At 41.9% G+C, this 24898-nt stretch overlaps 1 protein-coding gene across 1 annotated transcript in view; it reads left to right on the forward strand.

Annotated features, from left to right (window-relative positions):
• Window positions 1-2033: 2033 nt before the first annotated feature.
• The window catches only part of SASH1 (SAM and SH3 domain containing 1), a 569508-nt gene continuing 546643 nt past the window's right edge, over window positions 2034-24898 (forward strand). The window contains exons 1-2 of the mRNA XM_086461091.1: window positions 2034-2053; window positions 2502-2982. Coding sequence (XP_086317217.1) covers window positions 2034-2053; window positions 2502-2982 — 501 coding nt within the window. The remainder of the gene's footprint in view (window positions 2054-2501; window positions 2983-24898) is intronic.

The following is a 24898-nucleotide window of genomic DNA, read 5'->3' on the forward strand; positions in this document are numbered from 1 at the left end:
AAGATTCTACAAGGAATAAAATGCTTTTCCTCCCTTTCTCTCCTTTTAACACATGAATCTGTGATTTCTAGGCTTTATAGCCAGAGGCTGCATTTTAACCACTTGTAAGTATCTAACCTTTTCAAAACATCTTCCAATATAATGCTTTTTGTGAGAATACTGTGTGCTACATCATGCTGTGGTGAACTGCCATGAGGTCCTGAAGACGAATGTGGGCCGATCTGCTAAAAAAAAAAGGTCCTTTAGGCAACCTGTTACAAATAAACCCCACCAAATTACAAAAGGGAGCGTGTCCCTTCTCCAACACTCCTGTGCTGCGGGGAGGCAAGGTGGGTGCCCCCACCGTGGGTCCCCAGCTCCTCCCAGCCCAAGCAGGGCTACCCCTGCGCCTGCCCGTGCCCCTGCCCCTCCTGACGGGACCCCACAGGCAGGGCCAGCCCGAAATGCTCCGACTCTCTCAGTACCTCATGCATCGGGCCTGGAGGGTCTGCAGAGGGAGAGGGCATTTCGTAAGAAAACAAGTTTCAACCTGTTTTAAATTAAAATGGCAGCGGGATCCAGGTCTCGCTCCCCACCCCCCCCCCCGGGGGTCGGCAAGGGGAGCGGGGAGCCTCAGTCACTCCGCCTCGGCGTCCGCGGGGCCGGGTGGGGCGACGGGGCCGGGCCGGGCCGGCGCGGGCGGCGCTTTCCGCGGCGGCCTGGCGGGGGCGCTGCGAGCCCGGCGTTGCGGGGCCGGCGCGGCGGGCAGCGTGCGGCGCCTCCACCGGTCCCGGGCAGCCCGCGGCGGCGGGTGGGAGAGCGAGGCCAGCGCCTCCCGCCTTCCCTCACCGCTTCACGGAGACGCGAGGGGGACGCTCGCCCCGCCGACAGCCCTGCTTCCCCCCCCCCCCCCCCCTCCATCCCGCCCGAAGAGTCGCCCTGCGCCCGCGAAGCGGCTCGGTGCCCCCGCAGGGGAGTCGCCGCCGTCGGTCCGGCTGTCCCAAGGGCTCTGGGGGGCAGTTCCCCGGGCCGTGCCCCCCTCGGCGCAGTGCCTTTCCCCCTTGCCGGGGGGAACGGAGACGGGCAAGCCCACCACCGGATAGCTTGCGGAGGGGCGGCAGCCCCCCACCGCTGCCCGGCCGGGCTGCCTTGCCCCCGCCAGCCGCACGGCACCTCCCGGCGGCCCCGGCGGGTCGGGCAGGGGGCGGCCGGCGGCAGAGCCCGCGGTCTGACAGCGGGGAAAGTTGAAAAGGCCTCGGGGAGAGCCGGGTCAGGGGGCTGGCAGCGGGGTGACGGGCGCAGGGGAGGAGCGGGGAGAAGCCGCACCGGAGGACCGGGAGGAGCCGGAGGAAATCTACTGGCGGCACGTCAGGCGCCTGAGGGGTAGGGGAGGAAGGAGGACTCGGGAGGGGAGCACCCGCTCCGGGGTACCGCTGGCAGGGAGGGGAAAGGACCGGCCACCAGCCGTGGGAGGCGGGGGGAGCGCCAGTGACCTGTCGCAGATCAGCTCATCGGCCGTCACCGGAGGATGCACGGAGCGGCGGCTGCCCGCACCGCCCCGCCGCCGCCGCCGTCGCCACCTCCCGCGGGCGGCTGCGGGCAGCGGCGGGAGGGCCAGCGGGGATAGGGGAAGGCGGGGAAGTTGTGGGCGCCCGGCGCAGGGCTGCGTGCCCCGGAGGGGCAGCAGGGCACCGCCGGCCCCAGCGCGGAGAAAGTGGGGTTGGAAAGCAGTTTCTGGGCTCGCTGCCGGCGGAGCGCATTTAACCATCATCCCAGGGACGAAGGGGAACTGGGAAAGTAACTCGGAAAAGTGAGTGGGTTTCTTATATTTTTTATTTTTTTTTTCCTTCTTTTTTCCTCCTAATCCGAAAGGACTCGTTTAAAAGGAAAGCAAAAGCCTCCGCGTGCACCCGCTGCCGGGAGAGATACGAGAGAGGAGAGCCCTGCACGCTGACACCCCTGCCTGTGCTGGGCGAGGGTACGGGATCCTGCGCTCCGTTCTCCCCCAACATGATCGTGTACCAAAGCAGCTACACATAGTAAACAGATTCATCATGCGACAGAGCGCAGGAAGGTGAGACAGAAGCAGAAACAGAAACTAACACTGAAAGGAAGAGAGGGACAAAAAAGACAGCGACTGCGAATTACTTCCAGAGAAAGTGGGTGGATGTTGTGCAGCAGCGACTTGGGATTTTAGGGGATGCACCCTTACATTTTGCTTCTCTTGTCCGAGCCTCCCTTCTCCCGTGGCAGAAAGCGGCTGTACTTGGTGGGAGGAAAACAGGAGGAGGAATAAACAGGAGGGGTTCGTTCAGCAGTGCTTGCGGTGCCCTACTGATCTGCTTTAAGGATTTTTGGTTTTTCTTTGCTCCCGGAGGATGTTGATTTCTTGACCTTGATTTTGAGACCTTTTAGTTGCATCGCAGTTTTTGTTGGGTGTTTTTATTTCCTTTGGCGAGGAGTGGAAAGGGGGAGGCTGGCTTCGGTGCTGAAAGTTGCAATCGTTATTATTTTGGAGCCAGCATGTGCACCAACATAGTCTACGAGTGGCTGAAGACCCTGCAGCTCCCCCAGTACGCGGAGTCCTTCGTCGATAATGGCTACGACGACCTGGAGGTCTGCAAGCAGATCGGGGACCCGGACCTGGATGCCATCGGCGTTGCCGTACCCCATCACCGGCGCCGGATCCACGAAGCCGTGCGGCGGCTGAAGGAGGCGGACGAGAGGGCGGCGGGGCTGTACTTCACCCTGGAGCCGCCGCCGCCGCCACCGCCACCCCCGCGGCCGGCGCCCCCCGCCCCCGGGCGCTGCCCCCGGCGGGCGGCGGGGCAGGAGGGGGCCCGGCGGGGTGCGCCCCCCCGGCACCGGCCCGGCGGGCGGCGGGGGGCGGCCGGCGGCGGAGGGGGACTGGCCGCCTACCCCAGGCTGAAGCTGAAGATCATGATCCGGGACAAGCTCATCCGCGACGGCATCAACCTGAGTAAACCCCCCTACTCCAACAAGGTAAGTGGGTCCTCGCCGGCCGCCGCCCCCAGGAGGGGCCGTGGTGGCCGCTGGACAAGTGCCCCCACAGGCAGCGGTTGGGTGGCATCCAGCTGGAGGTGAGGGGGCCCGGCAGGGCCTGGTCCCACCTCTGCTCCGCACTGGTGCTGAGCGCATCCAGCTGTGCCCGTGGCGTTTTCGGGGGGAAACACGGCCAGGACTCAGCACCAGCAAGGTGTGAAGAGGAGCGAGGCCAACACAGGTCAGATCCACCAACCCTTGTTGGCCTGATGTGGACTTGCAGGGTGGTGCAGCGTTGCGCTGTGTTTTGGTTTTACATCTTTTTTTAATTTTTTTTTTTTTCATTAACTGGTTCTTTAGTCCGGTCTCGTTTGGGGCACGAAGGCAGCAATTGACAGGACAGTCTTAATGGTTTGGGGGTTTGTTTGTTTGTTTTTCTTTCTGGGAAACTTTTCCATTCTGTTGGAGAGCGATGGCTTCTCTCATCTTTTATATATACAGTATATAGTTATACATACAGTCATACAGTTTCTGTTGGCGAAATGGCTCGTGAAGCAAGTGCTAACCTGGCTGGAGGAACAACTCCTTCTGTTGCTTGGATTTATTTACTGGAGGATGGTAGTGATGGTGAATGTCAAAACTATTCATCAGCCACTCCAGCACAGGTTGGTTTATCTCCAGGACACATGGTGTGCTCAAAGACCAGAAAAGCACAGGTCTTGGAAGAGCACATTTCAGTTTAATGAAAACTCAATATTTACCTAACTCTTACCTTTTGAAAAAGTTAAAATGTAAGATTAATGTGGTTTGGAAGATAGAAATTGTTTTGTCTAAAATTTTCTGGAGGTTTCCTGCTGGAAACATCATATGCAGAACAAATACAACGGTAGAATTAAATGGATAGTACCATGGAGGAGAAAAAGTTTTATGAAAGAAAATAAGGCATTATAGTGCATTGTTGCTTCAGAGTTAAGAGTGAAGTGCCTCAAAGTTGTTTGATGACCCAGGTTGCCTGTATTTTCTTTAATGTTTTGAAGTCTGATTTTTCAGAAAGACTGAGAAATTGCAGTTGACCTTCAACTTGTGAGTACTTTTTACCTCTGAAAAGCTTATGGAGGTATGGAAGCAAGGTGTAAGGGAAGTCTGCAGGTTTACAGAAATGTGAGGAATTAAAATTGAGAATAAATTATCTGCTGTAGGGGACCTGGGTATGAGGATAATGAGTAAAATTCAACTTGGATAATGATGTCAAGGTGCAGATAATAAGACTGACAGGAGAGTAAGTTTCAGGATTCCAATTTTTTAACGGCTTGGTGTACTCTTCTCAAGTACAGCACAGTTGACTGGTTTGAGGTATTTTTTTGTTCTGTTTTCCTGAAATAGATGGCTGATGTCATTGTCAGAGAGAGTATATCAAATCTGATAGGACAGTAGCCAAATCTAACAAAATATCCACGAACATCTAGTCTTAAGTACAGCATATTCCAAAAGTTACTGTATCATTTTGGAGAGTTGGTTTTTTTTTTTTTTCCCTCCCTCCCTTTAAATTGATTCATCATTGGACCCTTCTGAAATTACCATTACATGTCATATAAAAAAGAACTTCTACAGAGGTTCTGACTTATCAGAGTAGCTGCAGCACATTACCCACCTCCATAGTTAGTTTCTCTTCTTCCTTTTGATTTTGTTTATGTTCATAGTCACCAATTCCATCTTACCAAGCGGATCCTTTAGCTTCTCTCTGCCTTCACCTGTTTAGTGAAACGCTGGAACAGGCTGCCCAGAGAGGTAGTAAAAGGCATATCCCTGGAAACATTCAAGGTCAGGTTGGACGGGGCTCTGAGCAACCGGATCTAGTTGAAGATATCCCTGCTTGCTGCAGGGGGGGTTGGACTAGGTGACCTTTAAAGGTCCCTTCCAAGCCAACCCATTCTATGATTCTATATCTCCTCCATAGCAACTGCAAAATGTCTAAGTTGCCAGCATATGACATCAAGGAAATTCAAAATTTGGCGTTGATTTTTTATTTAGCTCACCTTATTTTAATTTGATGGGTCTGATAATAGTGAGGATTAACTGTCAGGGCAAGCTCATCTTACACAGAAAGTATCACTCAGCTTTAAATGGTTTAAATCTAAATGCAGTATTTTGAAATAGAAAGAGGAACCAAGCTTACTTTTCTAGTTTTATTTCAGCCTGTGGTGTCAATGTATTTATTTTGGATGATAAATGCATATAACATCATTTTTTTACAGTAATAGAAAAACTTTCTCCATCTCCTCAGTGTGAATCACTTTGCATTGTAGCATGTTGTAAGAAACCATAAAGCTGGCAGGATTTGAGTGTGTGTTGCTCAACATGTGTTATTCTGAATGCCACCCACTGTAGCAATCCATCTCCAAAACGGCTTAAAGGGAATAGCAAAAGATCACGTCACTGTACATCACTCATTGGATGTTGTTTAGAGCAAGAAAAATGAGACACTGTATTCTTTTATTCGGGAAAGGGCCATATTATAACAGTTCTTAAAAAAAAAAACAAAAAACACAAAACTTTAGAAAATTGTGCATGTAACTTAAGCAATCTGTATCATACTTTTTATACAGAATAGGCAGCGTACACACTTCTGCATGCCAAAAGAAACTGGCTGTATTCTCTGCTGTGCATAGGATTAAAGAATCAGCTTGAGGTTTCTGTCAGGTTTTTTGTATACATCTACCACACATCCATCTACAGATGGTCACATGGATATTCTGGAGCAGGGCACTAGGTACTGACCTGTTTGACATCTGTTTGCATTTCTGGTGCTGCTGAGCTGCTAACTAGCCTTGTACTTCCCTCCATGGCTTGCATGGAGAATGACATCATCTTTTCCTCATGAATGGAAAGTATCAGGTATGAATGGAGGAGCACGTCTCTGTGTGTGCGTATATGTATGTATACATATATGTATACACATTTTATTTATTTCCTGAAGAATACTTTGTGTGTTCAGTTATGCAGTTCTCGGACAATTTTGGAGTATTACTTGAAAATGGCCCTGATAACTGGAAGTGCTGCTCCTTATTTATAGCCTTTTGCTAGCTGCTTGAGCTGTAGACGTGTCACAAGATCAAAAATGAGTATTGGATGCGGACATGTTAAAAGCATCCTTTTGCTGTCCTAGTGTTGTTGCAGTATTTTTAGATGAAGGGTGAAACAACAGAATGGGAAGGACAGAAATGTTTTGGCATGGTAAATTTTAGTTTTAGTTTGATTGCAGTCAGCAGAAACAGCTAACAACTACTTAGCAGAGCTTAATATAAATCTCTTAAAGACGTGCAAACTTTGAATTGAAGCCATGTGTGTGGGCGACTTCAGACAAGGGGAATTATCACAAGCCGTCTTGATTATTTCCATGGACAATTGGAACAAGGCCTCACCTCCTCAAATTGCATCTTATATATTTTTCAGGTATAAAGCAAAGAATATAACAGTAACTGAGGAGAACTCTACAGAAGTCAGATTTTGTTCCATGTTGGTAATGCTCTAATACTCAAAGCCTTCTGTTTTAATTTCACGCCTGCTGTTGCTGGCTGATAGCCTTAGAAGTCTTATGTATCTGAGGAACTTCTTGTGGAGATGATGGGCTTGAATGCCCTTCAGACAAGAACCTGTGGTACTTCTCTGAGTCAAGTGAAACATCTATGTCATCTCAAAAGATCTAGCTGCTTAAAGAAATTATTCTTGATGGATGTAATTCTGTCCTTAATTAGGAGCGTAATTATGCCTAGTGTAGGAATAGTATTAATAATCTTTTACTGTGTAGAAGTTTTGGGGGATGAACTGGTGGCAGAAGGAAACCAAAATGAGCAGCCCCTCTGGGTACCAGAGAAGATGAACGAAGGAAAGGGCAGCGCTGCCCTGAGCCGGCCAGATCAGAGAAAGTGGAATCTTTACCTCCATGTGGAAACACTTCTTGCCTTGGCGGGCTTGTTGCAAAACAGATTACCTCTGTGCGGGGTTTGAGCAGGCGTAGTGTCACTAAATGTCACTGTGGTAGGGAAAGCGGAGGAGCACCAATTTTTGTCAATATGAAGACAAGTAGGGTACCTCGTTGTGGAACATGCCAAGAGAAATTAAGGATTCTATTTATCTCAAATATAGATTAAGTGACATTTAATAGTTTACTGGAATTTCATTACTATTCCTAATTGAAATAAATGGCCTGATCTGTTTCTTGAGGAACTTTATTCAATTTTTCATCTGCAGAGAATTGCAAATACATTAAAAATCACTAAAAACATACATGCATTAGAAGCTCCTACATCAATTAAGACGATTTGCTTATCCTCAGTATATTTATACTTAGGTAGATTTCAATATTTGTCAGGGAGAATAAAACTGTAGTGTGACACATGTATGTGTACGTGACCTCATTGTCACTCACTGTGCTGTTCATAATTATCAGTGTGTCTGGAAAACAAACACTAAAAATTCAGCTGCGTTTCAGGTCATAATCTGAAGAGTTCAAGCAGATGTTGAAAAGTAAGAAGTCAGATCCAAGCAAGTATCTGCTTAAACACCCAACCACATTTTTTTAAAGTTCTGTGCTGATGGTATAGCACAGATTTGTGGTTCTGATCAAATCTTTGTTTAATCCTTGCCAGTACAAAATGAGGAATATTTCACGTAAGTTATATGTAAGAGGTAAAGATGCCAGCACTACTGCTTTGAAATACACTGGTTCAAGCTGAGTCTGGATAATGTAGTCAATGCTTTAGATATCTACAGCAGTGAATTCAGTGAATTAAAAATATTGTGCTTTGAAGAAATGGCAACACTCACCCATACTAGAATTAAACATGAACCTTTTTCTAAAGACCTGGCTGCTTTGGAATAACTGCATCAACTCTGATTAGCAGAGCGTTCTCAAATATGCCTTGGGGAAAGCTGCCTATTGACAAAAGTACTAGTGCATTAAGTAGTAACAATATTTTCATGGCAATAAATTAGCAAAGCTACAGGCAATGTTCAGGAAGTGAAAAGGTATTTTATGTAAGAAACCACTGAATTTGTCTTTGACTTCTTAACTCTGTTTTCTTTTAGAGGAAAAAATAGCACCTCATATATTGGGCAGTTGTTTCAAAGTCCGGGTTTATTAAACCAACAGAAAACAAACTGGAAAAGATCTTCCAATAAGACCATTAAGGCAAAATGTTGCAGAATATGAATAATACAGTACTGTGCCGCATTTGCATTTGAATTGTTCCTGAATATTTTAAAGTGTATGCAATCTCCTCTGGAAATGTTGAATGTAAATCTTCTTGGGTTTCATTATCTCTCAGTTTTGAGGGGAGGAAGATCCCACTAGGGTATATTAAAGGTAGAGTCCTGAGAGAGGACAGTACCAACTCCATAGCCTTCTCATCCACTTTATGTAACTGTGTTTAGTGTATTTTCTCAGCTCTGATTGTGGTGGGGGCTGGCAGAGGAGAAGGGGAGCATGAGGCTCCTAGCTTTGAGGAACTGTGCGGGGCTGAGCAGCTGCCCTGTAAGTGGAATCCTTCCTTCATCCTCCACACAGCTCTCAGTTTGAAGTAAAAACTAAACTTACAAGTCTTGACAAAAGAAATAACTGGCCTTTTGTTGTTCCCTGAGGGCTTTTTCTTCCCCCAAAGGACATGATGCAGTCAGATCTCTGTGGTGCAAGACTGAACTGAATTTTCTCACATAATGTGGGGGGTTTGTGTGTGTACTGCACCTCAACAGGCACACCACCAGTGGTGTGGCAGAAGTCTACTTACTAGTTTCACTCCTGCACACTGATAACTTGTCTTGTTTTAAATAAGTTTGGTGATCAGAAGTCTTTCTGAGGAGAAGACACGCTTTAAGGAAAATATTTCTGTTGATACCGCCACGCCCAGAGCTTCTGTCTCTGCCATATGTGGGATGATGAAGCCCATACACTCAACCATGTGTGAGGAATACCAAAGAACTCAAGATAATTTCCCACCAACGAAGTAATCTTGTGAACTGTTTGTAATTTTATTTATGACCAATATCACTATCTCACATACACCATAATGTATAGGCTAGCTGTGTCCCTGATTTCAGATATGAACTTGAAGAATTTGCCTAAAGTCATGACAAATTTTAGACAGATAAAGCGTTGAGACCCACTGGTGCAGCCTCTTTGTCCATTGCCTTATGATTAAAAGTGTACTTCTTTACATGTAAGTAACAGAAAAGCAATCAAGGAATAGCCAGTAACTTGGCTAGATGGCAATTGGTTATGCCTGTTACTTATACCCTGTGTGCATCTGTCATTATGAAGAGTCCCTATCCACTAAGGTACATAGAGCCATATGTATAATCTGAAACATATTAACAGCTATTACAGAATTTTTTAAAAGTACAGCAGAGGGGTTTGAAGTGACAGGAATATTGTTATTGCAGATTAGGAATGAATTTATTATATCACTTACAGGTGCTCACTTACTGGTTTGAGACTCTTCCAAAGCAGAAGAGGACAGAATGAGTTAAGACTAGGTTGGTAGGTTTAACTTGTACATTTCTTGCTTTGTCAGTTTGAATGAGCCCCTTTGCTTGGTGTTTGACAAAGCTATCTGGTTCAATCTCTTTGTCTAGGCTAATATGACATCTCATATTGATGTGCTTATCTTGACAAATGTGGTGTCTTGTACACGCTGCAGGAATCATCGTTTATTGAAAGAGCACGGCGGCACTATGTTTAGCACTGCCGTGTTATTTTGGGACCGGCTGTGTAGCAGGAAGGGGAGAATCGGGTGAAGCTTCCCTGGCACTGGCAGTCTGTGAGCTGAGCTTGCCCAAAACTCAGTCTCCAGTGACTCATCCAGCCTCTTTGGTTTGTTACTTGCAGATAGTAAAAAAACTTTTCTTATGATTTTGCGAAACAAAAGAGAAGTGATATGTCACATGAAACACGAGTAGAAGGGCCTTCATCCTGGTTCTCACAAACTCAGCAGGATGTGAATGACAGTGATGCATCCCTCTCACGGGAGCCTTGCTCCTCCAGTTGGTCTCATTCCCAGTGAAGTCAGTGGGGGTTTTGTCAGTGATTTCATTTGATGCTGGGTTTGGCGTGAAATGTTCGAATTTAAATCAGCTAACAAGCACACCCTTACTGACTGTAGTTGTAGTGGTGGGTGAGAACAGGATGACAAGAGATGAGAACAATAAATACAGCAGTAGCATGCAAAAAAAAAGAAATCAGAACTTTTCAGAGCTTTAAATATCACCGTTAGCAGCTTGAACAGCAACAAGGCAGACTTCTGAACATAGATCTAAGAGGTTTGAGCTAGAATAAATGTTTGCTAAATATTCTCTGAAATCTCCCCTAATGTATATTGGCTGGAATCAAATACACATATTTGTTTACAGCTGTCCTCTCAGTAACTTGAAATCAGGCAGAAATGGCAATAATATATAGCCAATAAAACTTACAATCGGGTACAAATGTATGCCTTCCACATGTTCCCCAAGAAGAGTTGCGTTGGTTTTGAGGATCTGCACCCTGAAGCAGGGATGTGATGCTATCAAATCTTATGATGTCAGTTAGAACTTTAGGGGGAAATTAAGTCTGGTTCTGATGTCTTTGCCTCAGAAACCACACAGTAAATTTGGTGTGGTTAAGAAAAGAGTTAAAAAGCTGGAAAAAAACCCTTGCCTTTCAGTCAGTGACTAAGTAAAACTTGTACTGTTTTATTCCCCAGAGTCAGTTAAGTGGCCACTTGGCCACGCTCTCATATGCATGGAACGAAATATTTTTATTAGCAGAAAAAGGCACCGAGAACTTCAGTGGCTGAGAGCTGAGGCTAGGCTATTCACGCTGTGAAGGAGGCCAAAAGCCAGTATAAACCCAAAACTTAGTAAGTCAATATTCTGTAGAGAAAAGAAACACAACCTCCAACCCCAAAACTAGGAGTGGGCGCCAGTTCTGCATTAGTGCCCTTGGTTTGTGGATGGAGATGGTTGCTGGGAGTGACTCTTCTGCACTAGCAAGCTCCTGTCCCTTGGGCTCCATATCTCCCAGCCCTGCTGTCTCAGAACCCTTTGTGTACCTCAGAACTACCCGCTCCCTGACTTCTCCTAAATTATCTCCCCTAAGTCTGCCTCAAGGAGCATGATCTTCTTCACTAAGAACAACCTCTTTCCCACCCAAGAGTGCGCATCTTTTGCTTAGGTCTCCCTAACATTTTTCTCCCCAGTCTACATTAACCATGTTCTGTTTGGGTGGAAAGACAGAATTGATGCAGCGGTACGTTTTTGTACAGCTTGAGACAACGCTGTGTCTTTCTTGCTTGATCTCATCCCAAGCCGTGTATGAGTTTCATTCCATCACTCTCCCCTGCTGCCCCAGAGTCTCAGACTGTAATTTGGATTCTTCTCTTTCTTCTCCCATGCTCTGATGAGAAGGGAAGCTTTCTGTCCCACATGGGAGAATGGGGCCATCACTTCTCTCTCTTTTGCACTCAGTGCCTCCAGCTGCCTTTCCATTGGCCATTGCAGGTGGCTGAGCCCAAGTTGTTCTTATGAAACTAAAGCTCTAGACTTTGATCTTAAAAATTTTATGCTTAAAACTGTCACAAGCTGCAGTTCCCTTCAGCCCCAGTGCTGTGGCAGAAAGAAAGGATCGATCCAGGAAAAGGAGGATGTATTATAGCTTTTGAGCATACATATGGGACTGACTTGATCTTTTTGAAGCAAGACTGAATGTATTGTTAAAAATATAAGTTGTAACCTCATAAAAAGTTACGAGTTCAATGCAAAAATGTTGAAAGATTTTTCGGCATAATTTTTTAGTGCTAATCGTGTGATTGTGATAATTGCGGCATCTCTGAATTCTTGTATGATTGTTTAGTGGTTGCCAAAATGTGGGGTTTTTTTCAAATTCTATTTAAACCTGTTCTACTAATAGCTGCTTGTGTTGCACTGCACTGAGAATTGTTGTACAAACACGTCCCTGATCTTTTGTATACCTTGTAGTTAGTTAAGGTTTCCCCCTAAATAGCCAGCTATTGGTTTAGCAGAGGTTTTTCCATAGCTAGGGAATGAGAAGTACCAGAATAAAGAATCATCAAGAATCTAATTTGCCCGTGAGAAAGTCTGTCACACATCTTCATGTGCTAGTTCCTAGGCTAAAAATTTCAACCTGAAGGTAAGAATGAGTGACTATTTCAGCCTCTGAGTCTTCATACACTCTCATTTCAGAACAAACGTCACAAGGAAATCCCATTTTGAAACACTAACCTGAAGAAACTCAAGGGTTAATAAAGAGAACTGTGGAAATTACTAACCAAGAAGGTTTGTTCATTTATAGGTGTTAACATTCGAAAAAGGAGAAAAACAGAAAATAAGGAAATGTGACTGAATCTATACCAAGAAAAATGACTCTGGAAAAAGAGTGATTTTGATTTCACCTACTTTGTTATTTTCATATGAAGAAAATTTATTGGACTATGGTAAATTCTAAATAAGATTTTGCCAAGAGAGTATTTCAGAGAGAGGATTTTCTCATACACTTGGTATTTACACAGTGTTAAAATTAGTGCTCTGTAGCTTGTGGAATAGAATGGAGCAAGAGAAAGTTTGACAAGAATATCACTAGCTGGTTTCTGACCAGGTCTAAAAGTTACATACAGTAAGGACATACTTCATGCAGCCATGAGTAGAAGTAATAAAGTGTGTGTGTGTGTCATTGCCAATAATGTCAAAACCAAACAAAAAAACCCAGTCAGTCATTTTAGGTCTCTCTTTAAGAAGTAACATTGGTATCCCTAACAGAGGGTATGGCAAAATTCCCTTAAAAAGTTGACTTTATTTCCCAGATTTGTGGTCTAAAACCTCAGTGTTTGAAGCAATGTTGAAAATTTATCCTTTCAGTAGTACTTCGGGTCTTGATGCAATAATCCTCTGGGGAAAATGGTTTTATTGTTTTTGATAGAAAGGCAAGCACCTGCTGCAAAGTGAAAGGAAGGGACTAACTTAATTGCTATCAAGTAGCAATGGAAATCAGCTGAGCTAGGCTTGCTCCTGGGTACTCACATGCTAGTGGCCTCAGTGCTTGTCTTCTCTGTAAGTCTGAGTAGCACTGTGTAGGATCGCACCAGTTTGGGATATTTTTCCAATGGCATGTAGATAATCTGCAATACCACTTCTCGTAGGTAAGTTTTATGCACATCAGTGACAGCAGAGATTATTGTAATTAGAGGTTGTTGGAATCTCTTGTTGAAGTTGGCTTGTACTGGTGCTGTAGCAAGTATGTGATAGCGTGGATGCTGTGAATTTTATAAAATATTACATCATGTACAAAATTGGGTGGTTTTCATATGAGCCTTCAGTAGTGGGTATTAATTCACCTATATAGGAAGTTGTAAAGGAGATTGAGGTGTTTCTCTGAGGAATTATTTCATCTTAGAGCTGGAAGCTTACTTAAAAGAGAATTTATATTCTGAACTAACATATATTAAAAAGAACTGCTTATGCAACCACTGAATTCATTAAATCAATTCCTATGGTGTCTAACAGGAAATAAGCCACCACAGTATCTCCTTCCTCTGTGCGTGTGTGGTGGTTTTGGTTTTGGAGGGAGCACAGATTTGTCCAGGAGAAGTAATTGTTTTCATAGAGCTTGTTTTATAGGTCTTTCAGTGGTGAAATTGATATAATAGTTAATAGTATTGATCTAGACTTGCAAAATAAGGGAGAAATTCCTTTGTGCTGAGAACACTTCTTCCTACAGGGATGAGGAAATGAGCATCATCGTCTTAATAGGAAATAACTTCATACTTACAATGAATATGAATTAAATTCAAGGCAAAGGTAGTGAAGGAATTTCAAGAGCTTATTTTCCTTTTCTTCTCCTTGCCTCTCTTGTCATATTTACCATGGAAAAATATCTTTCTCTAATTCGAATTTGCTATACAACTCGATAAAAGCAAGTTCGTCCTTTTACTTAGCGCATTCTGACTTCATAATCTTCCTCTTTTTGTTGTTTTCCCTGATAGTTTGTCCACTACGAATATAAACTTCATGTTCATAAGTGTCTATTTTAAATTTTCAGGATGTGCTGATCTTAACTGACGTGGTAGCATTGTTTTTCCTTCAAATTAAATATGCTATTTAAATTCTTTTATGAACTTTTAGAGGTGGTGTCTTAAGAACTACTTTCAGAATGATTCAGGTATTTTCACTAACACCTGGCTTCTTTAGACAGTCATTCCCAGAGCTTATCTTTCTTTTTTTTTTTAATGTTCTGTCTCCCCACCCACCCCCACCCCCACCCTCCCGCCACCTCCTTACTACTTACTGATTTGTTGCTTTACTTTTCTAACTCCTATGGACAAAAGATAAAAAATTCCATTCTAAATCTCATTGCTTTTGACCAGTCCTTCTTTATTTTAGTGTGGATTTGCCTTGCAAATCGTTGCATTTACAAAAAACCCCACCAAACTTTTCTGTAGACTTTTTCAGATAGTTACCTGAATAGTAATTATCTATAGTGATTATGTGTATCACACAGACAAGAAATAATATGCTGACAGAGAAATATTTATGGCTTTTATATTCCATGTTTTTAGCTCTAGGGATATTTGCAATGCTTTCTAAACAGACTGCGGTACTGAATTTTTGTCTTTGTCTGCTCTCCTGCAGTCTGTTTGCTAGCTGCTTGAAAGTGAGATGTGCAGAATGTGTAACTGAAACACCTACCTTGATAGGGAAATAGCTCTTTGATGTAAGAGGAAACTTCTGCAGTTTAAGCAGTGTTATCAGTTGCCTTTTGTATAGTATGATTTTCAAAAGTAAAAGCATATTTATAACAGATTCAGTCAGATATGTAGGCTCTGACCCTGTTACGCCCATCATGAAAGTCGGTGGAAATTTTGCTGTTGATTTTGTTGGGAACAGACTGAGTGAGGTTTTTGCTGAGGACCTACTGTTCTGCTTTCAAAGTACTAAATCAAAAAATGTAACCATTATGGTTTCTGGTTGAACCCTTGCCTTCATCTAAATGACTTTTTAAATGTATTTTTATTAGCTGCTATTTTCATGAACTGGTAGAAGTCCTTTCTCTTTGGAATGAGCTGCTGAGATTGTGGGTGCCCAGGCCCATGTAATGTTGCCATCCAAATACCATTACGTCGTTCTGTACCTCTTTTCTCTCTTAGTTGTATTCCTCTCTTGCTTTCCTCTCACCCCCACCCCCGCCTTACTTTTTGCAGTTTGGAGACTTGTGAAGTAAGTCCTAGCACGTCATGGGGGTGAAATTCTGAATAGTTTTCCATTTTTCACCTGAAAGTAAGGGAATAGAAAATGTAATCGGTAAGAATGAGGTGCTTTTTGGTACATTAGAAATATTTAGAAGGCAAGAAATGGAAAAAGTTTATAATTGTGCTATAATTATTTACTGGTTCTCTATAGCACTTTCAAAAGGTTTTTTAGGCTATTTAAGAAGAGTATCCTATATGTTAATTATTGGTGCCTCACTGGGTTGAACTGCCTGGGAGGAGCTAAACCCAGAAAGGAGGTATGAGCTGTAGTAAAGAAATCTCAGGGGCAGCCAGATTGAGAAAAACGTTTTTAGACTGCCAGTTTATATCGTGTTGTATTGGAACTGTATGGCCCAAGAAGGAGATCACTTTGACTTTGGTGAAATGGTGGGATTTGTTTGGAAATGGATAGATTGGTTTACTTGCATGTTTGGTCAATCCTAAAGGTGGAAATTTGGCAGACATTGTAACTAATTTCCTGTTCTTTTTTTAAAGTGATATGTTCAGAGGAGTTACTGGCTCTCTGCCCATACGGTCCCTCACTTTTTCTTTAGAATATCTGTTTTCTGCTCCCTTTCCTGATACACACACATTTTAGACCTGTTAGCCAATTGCTTGTGCCCACATAGACCATTTTCTCAGCTTGGGGAAAAAAAAAAGTAAGAAAAAGGCCTGAAAGGGTATGTGAATAACACTCTAAGGGTGTTTTCTTTCTATATTCCTAAAACTGCTTATAAAGAATACTTAAACCTTGAGTTTCTAAATACTGTCGGTGTCTTTTAAATACAAGAAAATGTTGGAAGAGAAAGGTTTGGCTTTGTTTTTTTTTTTTATAGGTTCATGTTTAAATCCCAGCTCTGGATGTTGTTTAGACAGCTTGCAGCTGAAGAATACGTTTAGAAAAAGACTCCTGCAGTTTTATGCAAGCTTCTTTTCCACTGTACAAGTGAGAGTGCTGCATGGAACTGAAGCAACTGCCTATCTCTAAAGAGCTGAAAAAGGAGTGAAATTGGTGTAGCAGTTTTCCCTGTGTTCCCTTTCAGTGTATCTAAGGTTTGACTAAATGGATATTGCAAAAGTTGTAAAAATAAGTCTGTTTATGTGTCATCAGATCCACACAGGGAGTTAAATGTCCTTCTGCTGTTTGGCTAATGGGTAGTACCAAACCTTAGCAATTTTTGTGATTGAAATACTTGTTCAGTAGCTCTGAGTAGAGGTGATGTAGTGGCAAGTGTTTTCCTCAAGTGTGCACTGGATTTAGAAACTAGCGATGGTCAGGCAGTTGTCTAACTTCACAGAGGTTGCATTACTGGTGATCTTAATCTTGGCTGTTAACCTTTTTACAGTGCTAAGCTGTCTTTGCCGTTAGATTTTTTTTTTTTTTTTTTTTTTTTCCTAGTATCTTACCTAAGTCTTCCATGCAACAATTTTAGCTTGTTATTTCTTGCCATGTCAGCCAGGGGCATGGAGAATAGAGGTATTTTTCTCTTCCTCCAACGGCAAGCTTTAGCTACCTGAGGGTGCTACTAAGTCCTACCTAAATGTCTCTGCTAGAATAAAGAAGATGGATCATTAATCCTTCTTTCAGGTTACACTTTCTATATCAATTCTTATACACTGAAGTTGGTCCCTTCTGTGCTCTTCTCTGTGGTTGGTCTGAAGGGGTTTGGGCATGGTGTCCCAGCAGGGGCCTTGCTGGTGCTGGGCAGAACATGTTACTCTGCCTTTGCAGCCAATTAACTTGGTTTATTTATCCCCATATGGCTGTTACCCTTTTTTTTTTTTTAACATTATGATATTGTTGACTCATGCCTTGGATCCACAGGAGGCCCTGAAACCTTTAGGTAGCAGAATGAGACATTTGTTTCCCGTTATTGATATACGTAATGATTGATAGTCAGGTGGGCTTTCTTGCCATTGTCCTTGGTGAGTAATGTCTCCGTATTTAGCAGGCTCTCCCTCCAGTTTAAGGCCATTTTGAAGTCTAAGCCTGGCCTCCTGTGCACTAATGCTCCAACCGGTTGAACGTAGCCTGCTGATACAAAAAACCACTCTCTGTTTCACTACCCAGATCAGTACTAAAAAATAATGATTTTTGCTGTACTGAGGACAGCCACCTGCAAAACTTTTGTTGGTACCTCTTCAGATTTTGGCATAGATAGCTTGTAAATATGGTTTTCCTCATATTTTGCATTCATTTTTTATTTTCATTGAGCTGTGCTTCCCTGGTTTGCTAATACAAATGTTCCATGAAAAAGTATCAGAAGATGTAATAAAGTCAAGATTTCTGGCATCCATTTCTTTCTTTTTTTTCTGGAAGTTTGTTGTCTGGTATATAAAGACATTAGGCTGATTTGACATAATTAGTTCTTGACAAGTCTATATTGACTGTTAAACTTCTTGTCACATTTTGATTCATGAAACAAAAGCATTTTTACATGGGAGGATCAATAAGGTTTTCTCTATACAGCACAATAATCTTGTTCCAACAAATACACATTTCTTTCATCCTTCTGTTGTCTTTCCTTACCCAAAAAGTAACTGCTCTTGGTCACTTACACCATCAGTTTTGGGAGAGGGTAGCATGCAGACTGTCTTCTTGCGTGTAGTCCAGTTTTCACTCCCATGCTACCAGTCTAGTTGTGACTATAAACCTAACCTAGTAAGTGAACTCCTTTGTAGAGCTGTTTGCCACTACATATACGAAGTCTGTGGGGCACAGACACCTGTGTGTCCTCTGCATTTCACCTCCTGATAGTTTTTTAGTGGGTAGAGGGAACTGAGGATAACTCTGCGCTGCACTTCAGCACTTTGTGCCCAAGGAGTGTTCGTCCATAGGCACTACAGGAATGTGCACGTGCAAAAGTGGGGTATGCAAAGGATGGCCTTGAGATATTAGTGTAAATCATCTTCTGGAGGGTGCTGTGTGCATTTTGGCTGCTGCCAAGGATCTGTCCTGATGCATGTTGAATGCTGTATGGCATCCATACTGTCGTTCAGGATATAGCTGAAGAAAACAATAATATGCCTGGGTCACACATGAATCGTGATTAAATTTCTCAACCCTCAGATATACCTTTATTCTATGTTAGTCTGACTCAAAAGTATAAAATGTAGGAAACACTTTTCCTACTGAGCATGTCATGTAAAAATAAATGTATCTGTTCTGCATCTCCCTGCAGATGTACTGAACCCATTCAGGGTCACGAGGGGTAAGACTAATGCGGCTTTTAATTGCAGGCCTTTGTGATTTTACTATATACCTGCAAGGATATCTCTGCCCTCCCGCTTCTGCCCCAGCTAACTTAGTAGGTTGGTTCTTCCCAAGGAGTCTCTGCTATTCTACATTTTTCCTCTTGCATCAAGACCACAAAAAGTTTCGTAGACTTTTTGTAAGTCTGGCAATGGGCAGATAGGTATCTTGCAGTTTGTTTGTGGGTTTGGGTGGATTTTTTTTGTTTAGAAAGGGTAGACTAAAAACCATCAAACCAAAACCATAGACTAGTTGATTAGTTTGCTCTAGTTTGCACAACATTTCAGGGACAAAGGCCTGGGAGTAGCCTGCTGTACAAGTATGAGCAATTGAATGACTGACACAGGAACAGACTTACAGGTCATACCACAACCTTCCTTCACTTTGTGCAGAGAAAAGGTGCCTTCTCCTTTCTCTCCACATTGTGCATCTTGCTGTTGTTTTGCCAGGAATTAATCATTCATTCTTCTAATCCCTAGGGTCTTCTTCCCTTTTTAAATGCATCTAACCTGTTCCTTATGTGGGACAGTCACAGTAGGGATTATTGTAAATCTCTTCTTCTGTCAACAGTGGTCCAGTAATTAAATCTCCAATACCATTATCTCTGAAGAAGGGCTCTTCCTCTAGTAATTGCACTGCATGATGGCCATACATTGTGAGGATCTACCTGCTGTGATGTTGCAAAAGGCAGAAGCAGTTGACCATCATACCTTAAGCGTTTGGCGTAATGAGAAGAAATCCTTTCCTGACTCTAAAACAAGTACTCGGTCATATGCACAACATCCTGAAACAGCACACTAATGTAACCATGGGGAGGGATGCGCTGCTGAAAGGAATCAAGTTCATGGAAAAGCCCTGGAGAGTTCAAATACGCAGACAAGAGAAAACCAGAGCCAAGTGACTCTCGTATTTCCTCAAACCTTAGCAATGAAAGGGGTAAATGAGGAAAAGCAGCATCTGCATCCCCATGTCTGCTTCTGTTTAGTGCTGTATGTCTTACTCCCTACTTGTATAATCAGCAGATCTTCCGGTTAATGCAGTGGGAACCCATTTAGTGTCTTTAAGTGTTGTTGGCATTATCATTCTAATGGACTGAATATGTTTTGATTCGCAAATGCTGATCTTAACGTGAAGGGGGGCAAGCTGCAGCATACTGGAGATTATATTTAATTACTGAACCATACATTCATCTACATATACTTACGTGAGGTTTGGTGGTTTTAACAGTTTATTTTTAAATAGCTGAAAACATTCTTAAATAATGCTGATGTTGCCCGCTTTTCAGCACACTGTTCCTGAAAACAAACAGTTCAATTTATTTCTTTTAGGGGAAATATTTTGCATGGTTGCCTCTAGCCTGAGGCTTTGGGAAAATTAGGAAATAATTTAGAGGAAGTTATAAATCAGTGAAAAGGGACTTTTAGATTAAAGAATGCTTCTTCAACCATGACTGTGGCTCATAATAGGATGTTATAATCTGGTCATGTAGAAATTTCTGTGTTAAAGCTGGGGAGCAGGGGGGAAGGGAGGAAAGGAAGGGATGAAGTGTACTTTTTACCTTGTTCTGTTCAAATTCTGTCCCTGGAGATTCTGCAGGATGGATCTGCAAATCGTCTCTTAATGATTTTTTTTTTTTTTCGTTTTTTCTACAGTGCCTTTAATTTAGGAAAACACACCAGACTGAAAAACAGTTGTTGCCTACAGTAAAATAAACTTTGGTGATTAGTGGAAGCAGACAATGACACCAGTATGTAGGTGTGGAAGAATGTTTTTGATTTAGGAAACTGGTTTATTCCTACCATTCATCATATTAGAAGCACTTCAAGATTCTCATAAGTGTGGGTTGTTTTTTTTTTTTTTTAATAGTAGCGCCTTATAATTTAAGTAGGTTTCCGTGTAAAAACAACACCAACACAACTCCTGTCCAGCTGTGCCCAGTCTCCAATATGGGTATATCTCCTTGCATGTAGAGATGGATTGCAACAGTAGTTCCCATGCAAGGAATACCCCAGATTCACCAGCATGATGCGAACAGTCATATCTCTTCAACGTCTTTGTTCTGAAAGCTGAAACAAGGGAAGCTCTTCCAGTCTGTTCTTGTAAATTGGGCTGTCCAAATTCGTGAACATCCTGATATCCCTTTTCCGCACCCATCCAAGTTTGTATTATCCCTTTTTTTTGAATGTGGATTTATTCTAGATGAATTTTTACTCTCATATTCTATGAGATGTTTAGCATGCACTTTCATATATCTAGAAACATTAAAGCCTTTTCCTGTTATGAGGTATTTAATTTTTCTGATTTCCTTTCCACCTCTCCTAGAAATCATATATTTCTAGAAGCCAGTTTCCTTTTATTACCAAAGAAATGCAGTAGATTGGGCAAGTAGTGTGTGGGCACATTTTTTTTTTTTTTAATGAATTCATGTACAGTGTTATACTACTCTGTGGAATGTTCTTGGGCAGTGCTGTAGGTGGTAAGTCATACCAGGTATTATAAACTGTGTCTTGTAGTTTTTAGTTACAGGTCCAAACTGCATCTATACCACTTCTGGCCTTTTCAGTTTTTACTTATAGCACGTAGAGCAGATTTTTTTTTTTTTAATTGGTGGTTTTGATAGCCACATGTATTACATAAACAAGCGTGAGTGCCAAATCTGATCCTCAACAGTTTTAATTTTTTTTTTAAATATCTCAAGGCAGCTACTACTGTCCCTGCCACTACCACTCTCTTAGATAAAGTATATGTTTTTAAAGTCAATTCTGCAGGGCTGCAATTGTTGGCGGCAAAATAATTTTGAATACTAGTAAGGAGATTTATGGATTTCAATTATAGCTTGTAGTGTATCATAATTCTAGTTTTATACCCTGTGCAGCTCAGTGTTTTGGATTTTTAATGGGTATAGAGCAGTAATCATAAAAGTGATTCAAAATGCACCCAGTAATTACAGAGATTTGCTGTTGCTTTTGCATTAAAAATGATGATGATTTACAATCAACAAAATTGCAGTCTATGGTTTTACTTCAGATACTCATGCTATTACACTGCTTGTTAGTTATGGTCAGTGATTTAGAGCTTAAGAACTACACATTAGAAAGCTGTAAAATTAGTTATTCTTTAATAGATGATAACAGTAAATTTAAAACTAATGTTATATTAATTGTAATCTCGTACATTAAAGAATAAATCTATGTCCCTTTGTATCTTCTTTTGTTGCTGGAAATCAATTACAACTAAAATGAAGTAGTTGGACTACAACAGCCAGAGTCACTTTTTTTTTTTTTACCCTCTTAGTTTCTGTTACGGTCCAAGAATTTTAAGGTCAGCTGCCAGACTCACTTCTGTCTAGCAAGTAACATAAATAAATCCTTTTCTTCACCCCTCCCTGTACCCCAAATGCATATCTAGGTGTATACGAGTTATTAAAAAGGTAGCTAATATACTGAAATTGTGAGTATTTAAAATCATATAGAAAGAAAGAAGACATTTTATCTGGCAGTTATTGTTAAATACCTTTGGAATAAGGTAAGAATATGGAGGGGGTTTGCTCACATTACTCCTTTCTGCCCATTTTCTTCCTTTCCTGAATATTTCCTGTTTTTTCTGGTACCTTCATGCATCAAAATTCAAGGAGAACAAATTACTGTAAAAAGTATTATTTCTGAATTGGGCTTTGCAGTTGGGAACTGTAAGAGTTAAAGCTATTTTAACAACAGCGTGTTTCTTTAGAACGTTCTCAAGCGTTAGCATAAACAGCACTTTTTCCTTCTTATGAAACCTGGATATTAACTAAGATAAGATAGCAATCAGGTACATTAGCAGTCAAGTCACGATGTAAAACATGCTGGCATAGTTACTGATTATGTAGCTGTTTGGTAGAAATACTGACTGAAAAACTCAGAACTAGAGAAGTTTCTGAGCTATTGGATGACAGTGGTTTGTTTCTACAAGCTGTCATGGAAAGAGTGCCCCGCTTATTTTTGACCAATAATGTTACTTGAATAAACTGACTATTTTAGTTGTGTTTTATGTGGAATCCATAGCTGACCAAGGTTTCAGTTGCTGTCTTGTGTTAGCAGTTGTATTCATCTTGCTGTTTGCAAAATATCCTAAAGTACTGGCCTTTAGAAATTCTCCTTGTCAAAATTACTCGTCTGAAAAAGAGTTTTGAAATGCAGGAGAGACCACCTTGCTACTAGTTGCTTTAGGGTTTCCACACTCTGGCAGATTCTTTCCAGCTTATTACCTTGTTTAGGTGGTTATGATAGTGTGAGACAGGGTGCGTTGGCAAATCAGAATAGCAAGGTTTTATCTTTGTTTTGTCATGGTTAAGGACTTAAGCATTTGTAAATGCAAGCAGGAGAGATGAAACCCAAACTCTCACCTGAAGACTTTTTCGTGTGTTTTTTTTCATCATGATGTATTCAGGTCTAGAGATTGTGGATATTTTTTTAATTAAAATCAAGTCTGAAATGTTTCATTTGGGTTCTTCCAGATTGAGTGAACTTTTGGTTTCTGATGAAACTTGGGCCGGGCTTCCAGCAGGATCTCTTTGGTCTGCAAAGCCTCATCTATTCATTTCTCATTCTCATCCTCTTCCTCACTGGAGGACCTGAGAATCTCTGGCTGGTGTCTGGCCCCAGTTTCTGCAGCCAGTCTCTGGTATACATGTGAAACCCAGGTGGGTTTCTATTGTGTAGCAAACACTCCAGTGTCTGAAGTCAAGGAATTGATTGTCAGGGTGAGGAAGTGTTTGCCCAGAAGCCATAGATCCTGCAAGCCCTCACAGCTGCTCAGTGAGATTGCATTCTTGTATGACTAAAGATGCCTTTTGCCAAGTTAGGTTTTAACTACTATACTTTCACTGCACTAGCTGAAATAGTCTGTATCAGAATTATGTCCTCATTTTACAAGCAGTTTAAACTGGTTGTCTTCAAAAAAAAAAAAAAAAAAAAAAGGAAGCCTTTTTTGGGCAGTTAATTTTAAATCTGTGCTGCTTTCCTCTTGTATGAGCACACACACACACACACAAAACCTCCTCTTTGCATGAGAAGGATTAGTTTTGACTTGGATTAGTTTTATGATATGGGCAAGTCCATGGTCATGTGAAGACAGGTGGCATAAGGAGTATTAGGAGATGGAGTAGAGAAATGAGAGTTGGGGGGAATTCATGAACGCTTCTTCAGAGTCAGGGTTTGTCTCTGTCTCCTTAAAATATGTGACCTTTCATTCTGTGCGCTCTAAATTCATGTTTTGTGAGCAGGATTATTTCAGCCAAGTATTAACTGGAAGGGGTAGCGAGTGATGGATGAGTAGTACACAGCCCTGACAGAGTCCTTTGCTCCATTTGTCAGGAGAGTTCAAGCCTGCCTGTTTCAAGATAGCTCTGGGTTTGCAGAAATAAAACTTTTGGGCAGAGTTTATTTTTTGTTAATTTGTATAGTGGATTGTGCTGGATGGGTTAATACTTGCCCCTAATAATTAATTCAGTGGTTTTTCTGTTTAGACTCTATTTTCAAAGTAATACAGGAAGGAAAGAAAAAGTAAGACTTTAAGTTCTCAGTAAGTCTGTAAAGCACGAACATCTGCTGGAGTCATGAACTGCGTATTGACTGTGTTTGGTAACAGGGCAAAGGCAGCTGATCATGATCGTCCTTCTCTTAATTACTTTGTCAAATGTCAATACAGTTCCATGTAGGGAAAAGAGGTATTTCCTTAATGACAAGGAAATAAGATAAACAGCAAGCAAAACCGGGATAGACTGCCAGTATGCTGCTGCTTTTAGTTTTATTTAATCATAACTGTCTTTTCTTATGTTGAATTCTTTCTGGCTAAGTTCTCAGTACCTTTTTTCTAGCAAAACATACTGTCTCAAGTTGTAGTTTTAAAGGCTGTTGGCCTTTCATCCTTCTAGTAATTACCCAAAGTGAATATAGGTCAGAATTTCAGTTTGGATGTTCCCTCTGCCACTGTCATTTTCTCTACCCTTATGCTTGTCCACCCTAATATTGATATGTTCGGGGTTTTTTTTTTTTTTTTTAGTGTTGTCTCAATGAATGCTTTTATGCAGCAAGATGAGGAAGAGGTATGCTTTGCAAACATGGATGGCTTACTAAAATGTAAAATGGACAGACTTCAAAGGAATCTATTATTGAAGCTTAGACTAGAAATAGAAATTACACTTGAGGCCTTTGGACCTTCAAGGGACAGTAGTAATCCATAGCTAATCTTTATGTTAGCAAAATCAAAGACACGTTAATACATTTTTAACACTGCAGTACTTATAATATTCTACTCTAAAAGGGATTGAATATATAAGCCAAAAGTGTGTTATATCATGCTAATTCCATATTGATCGTTTAGCTTGTGA

The sequence above is a fragment of the Leptosomus discolor genome, chromosome 2 (genome assembly GCF_034619465.1).
Source record: "Leptosomus discolor isolate bLepDis1 chromosome 2, bLepDis1.hap2, whole genome shotgun sequence".
NCBI lineage: Eukaryota > Metazoa > Chordata > Aves > Leptosomiformes > Leptosomidae > Leptosomus > Leptosomus discolor.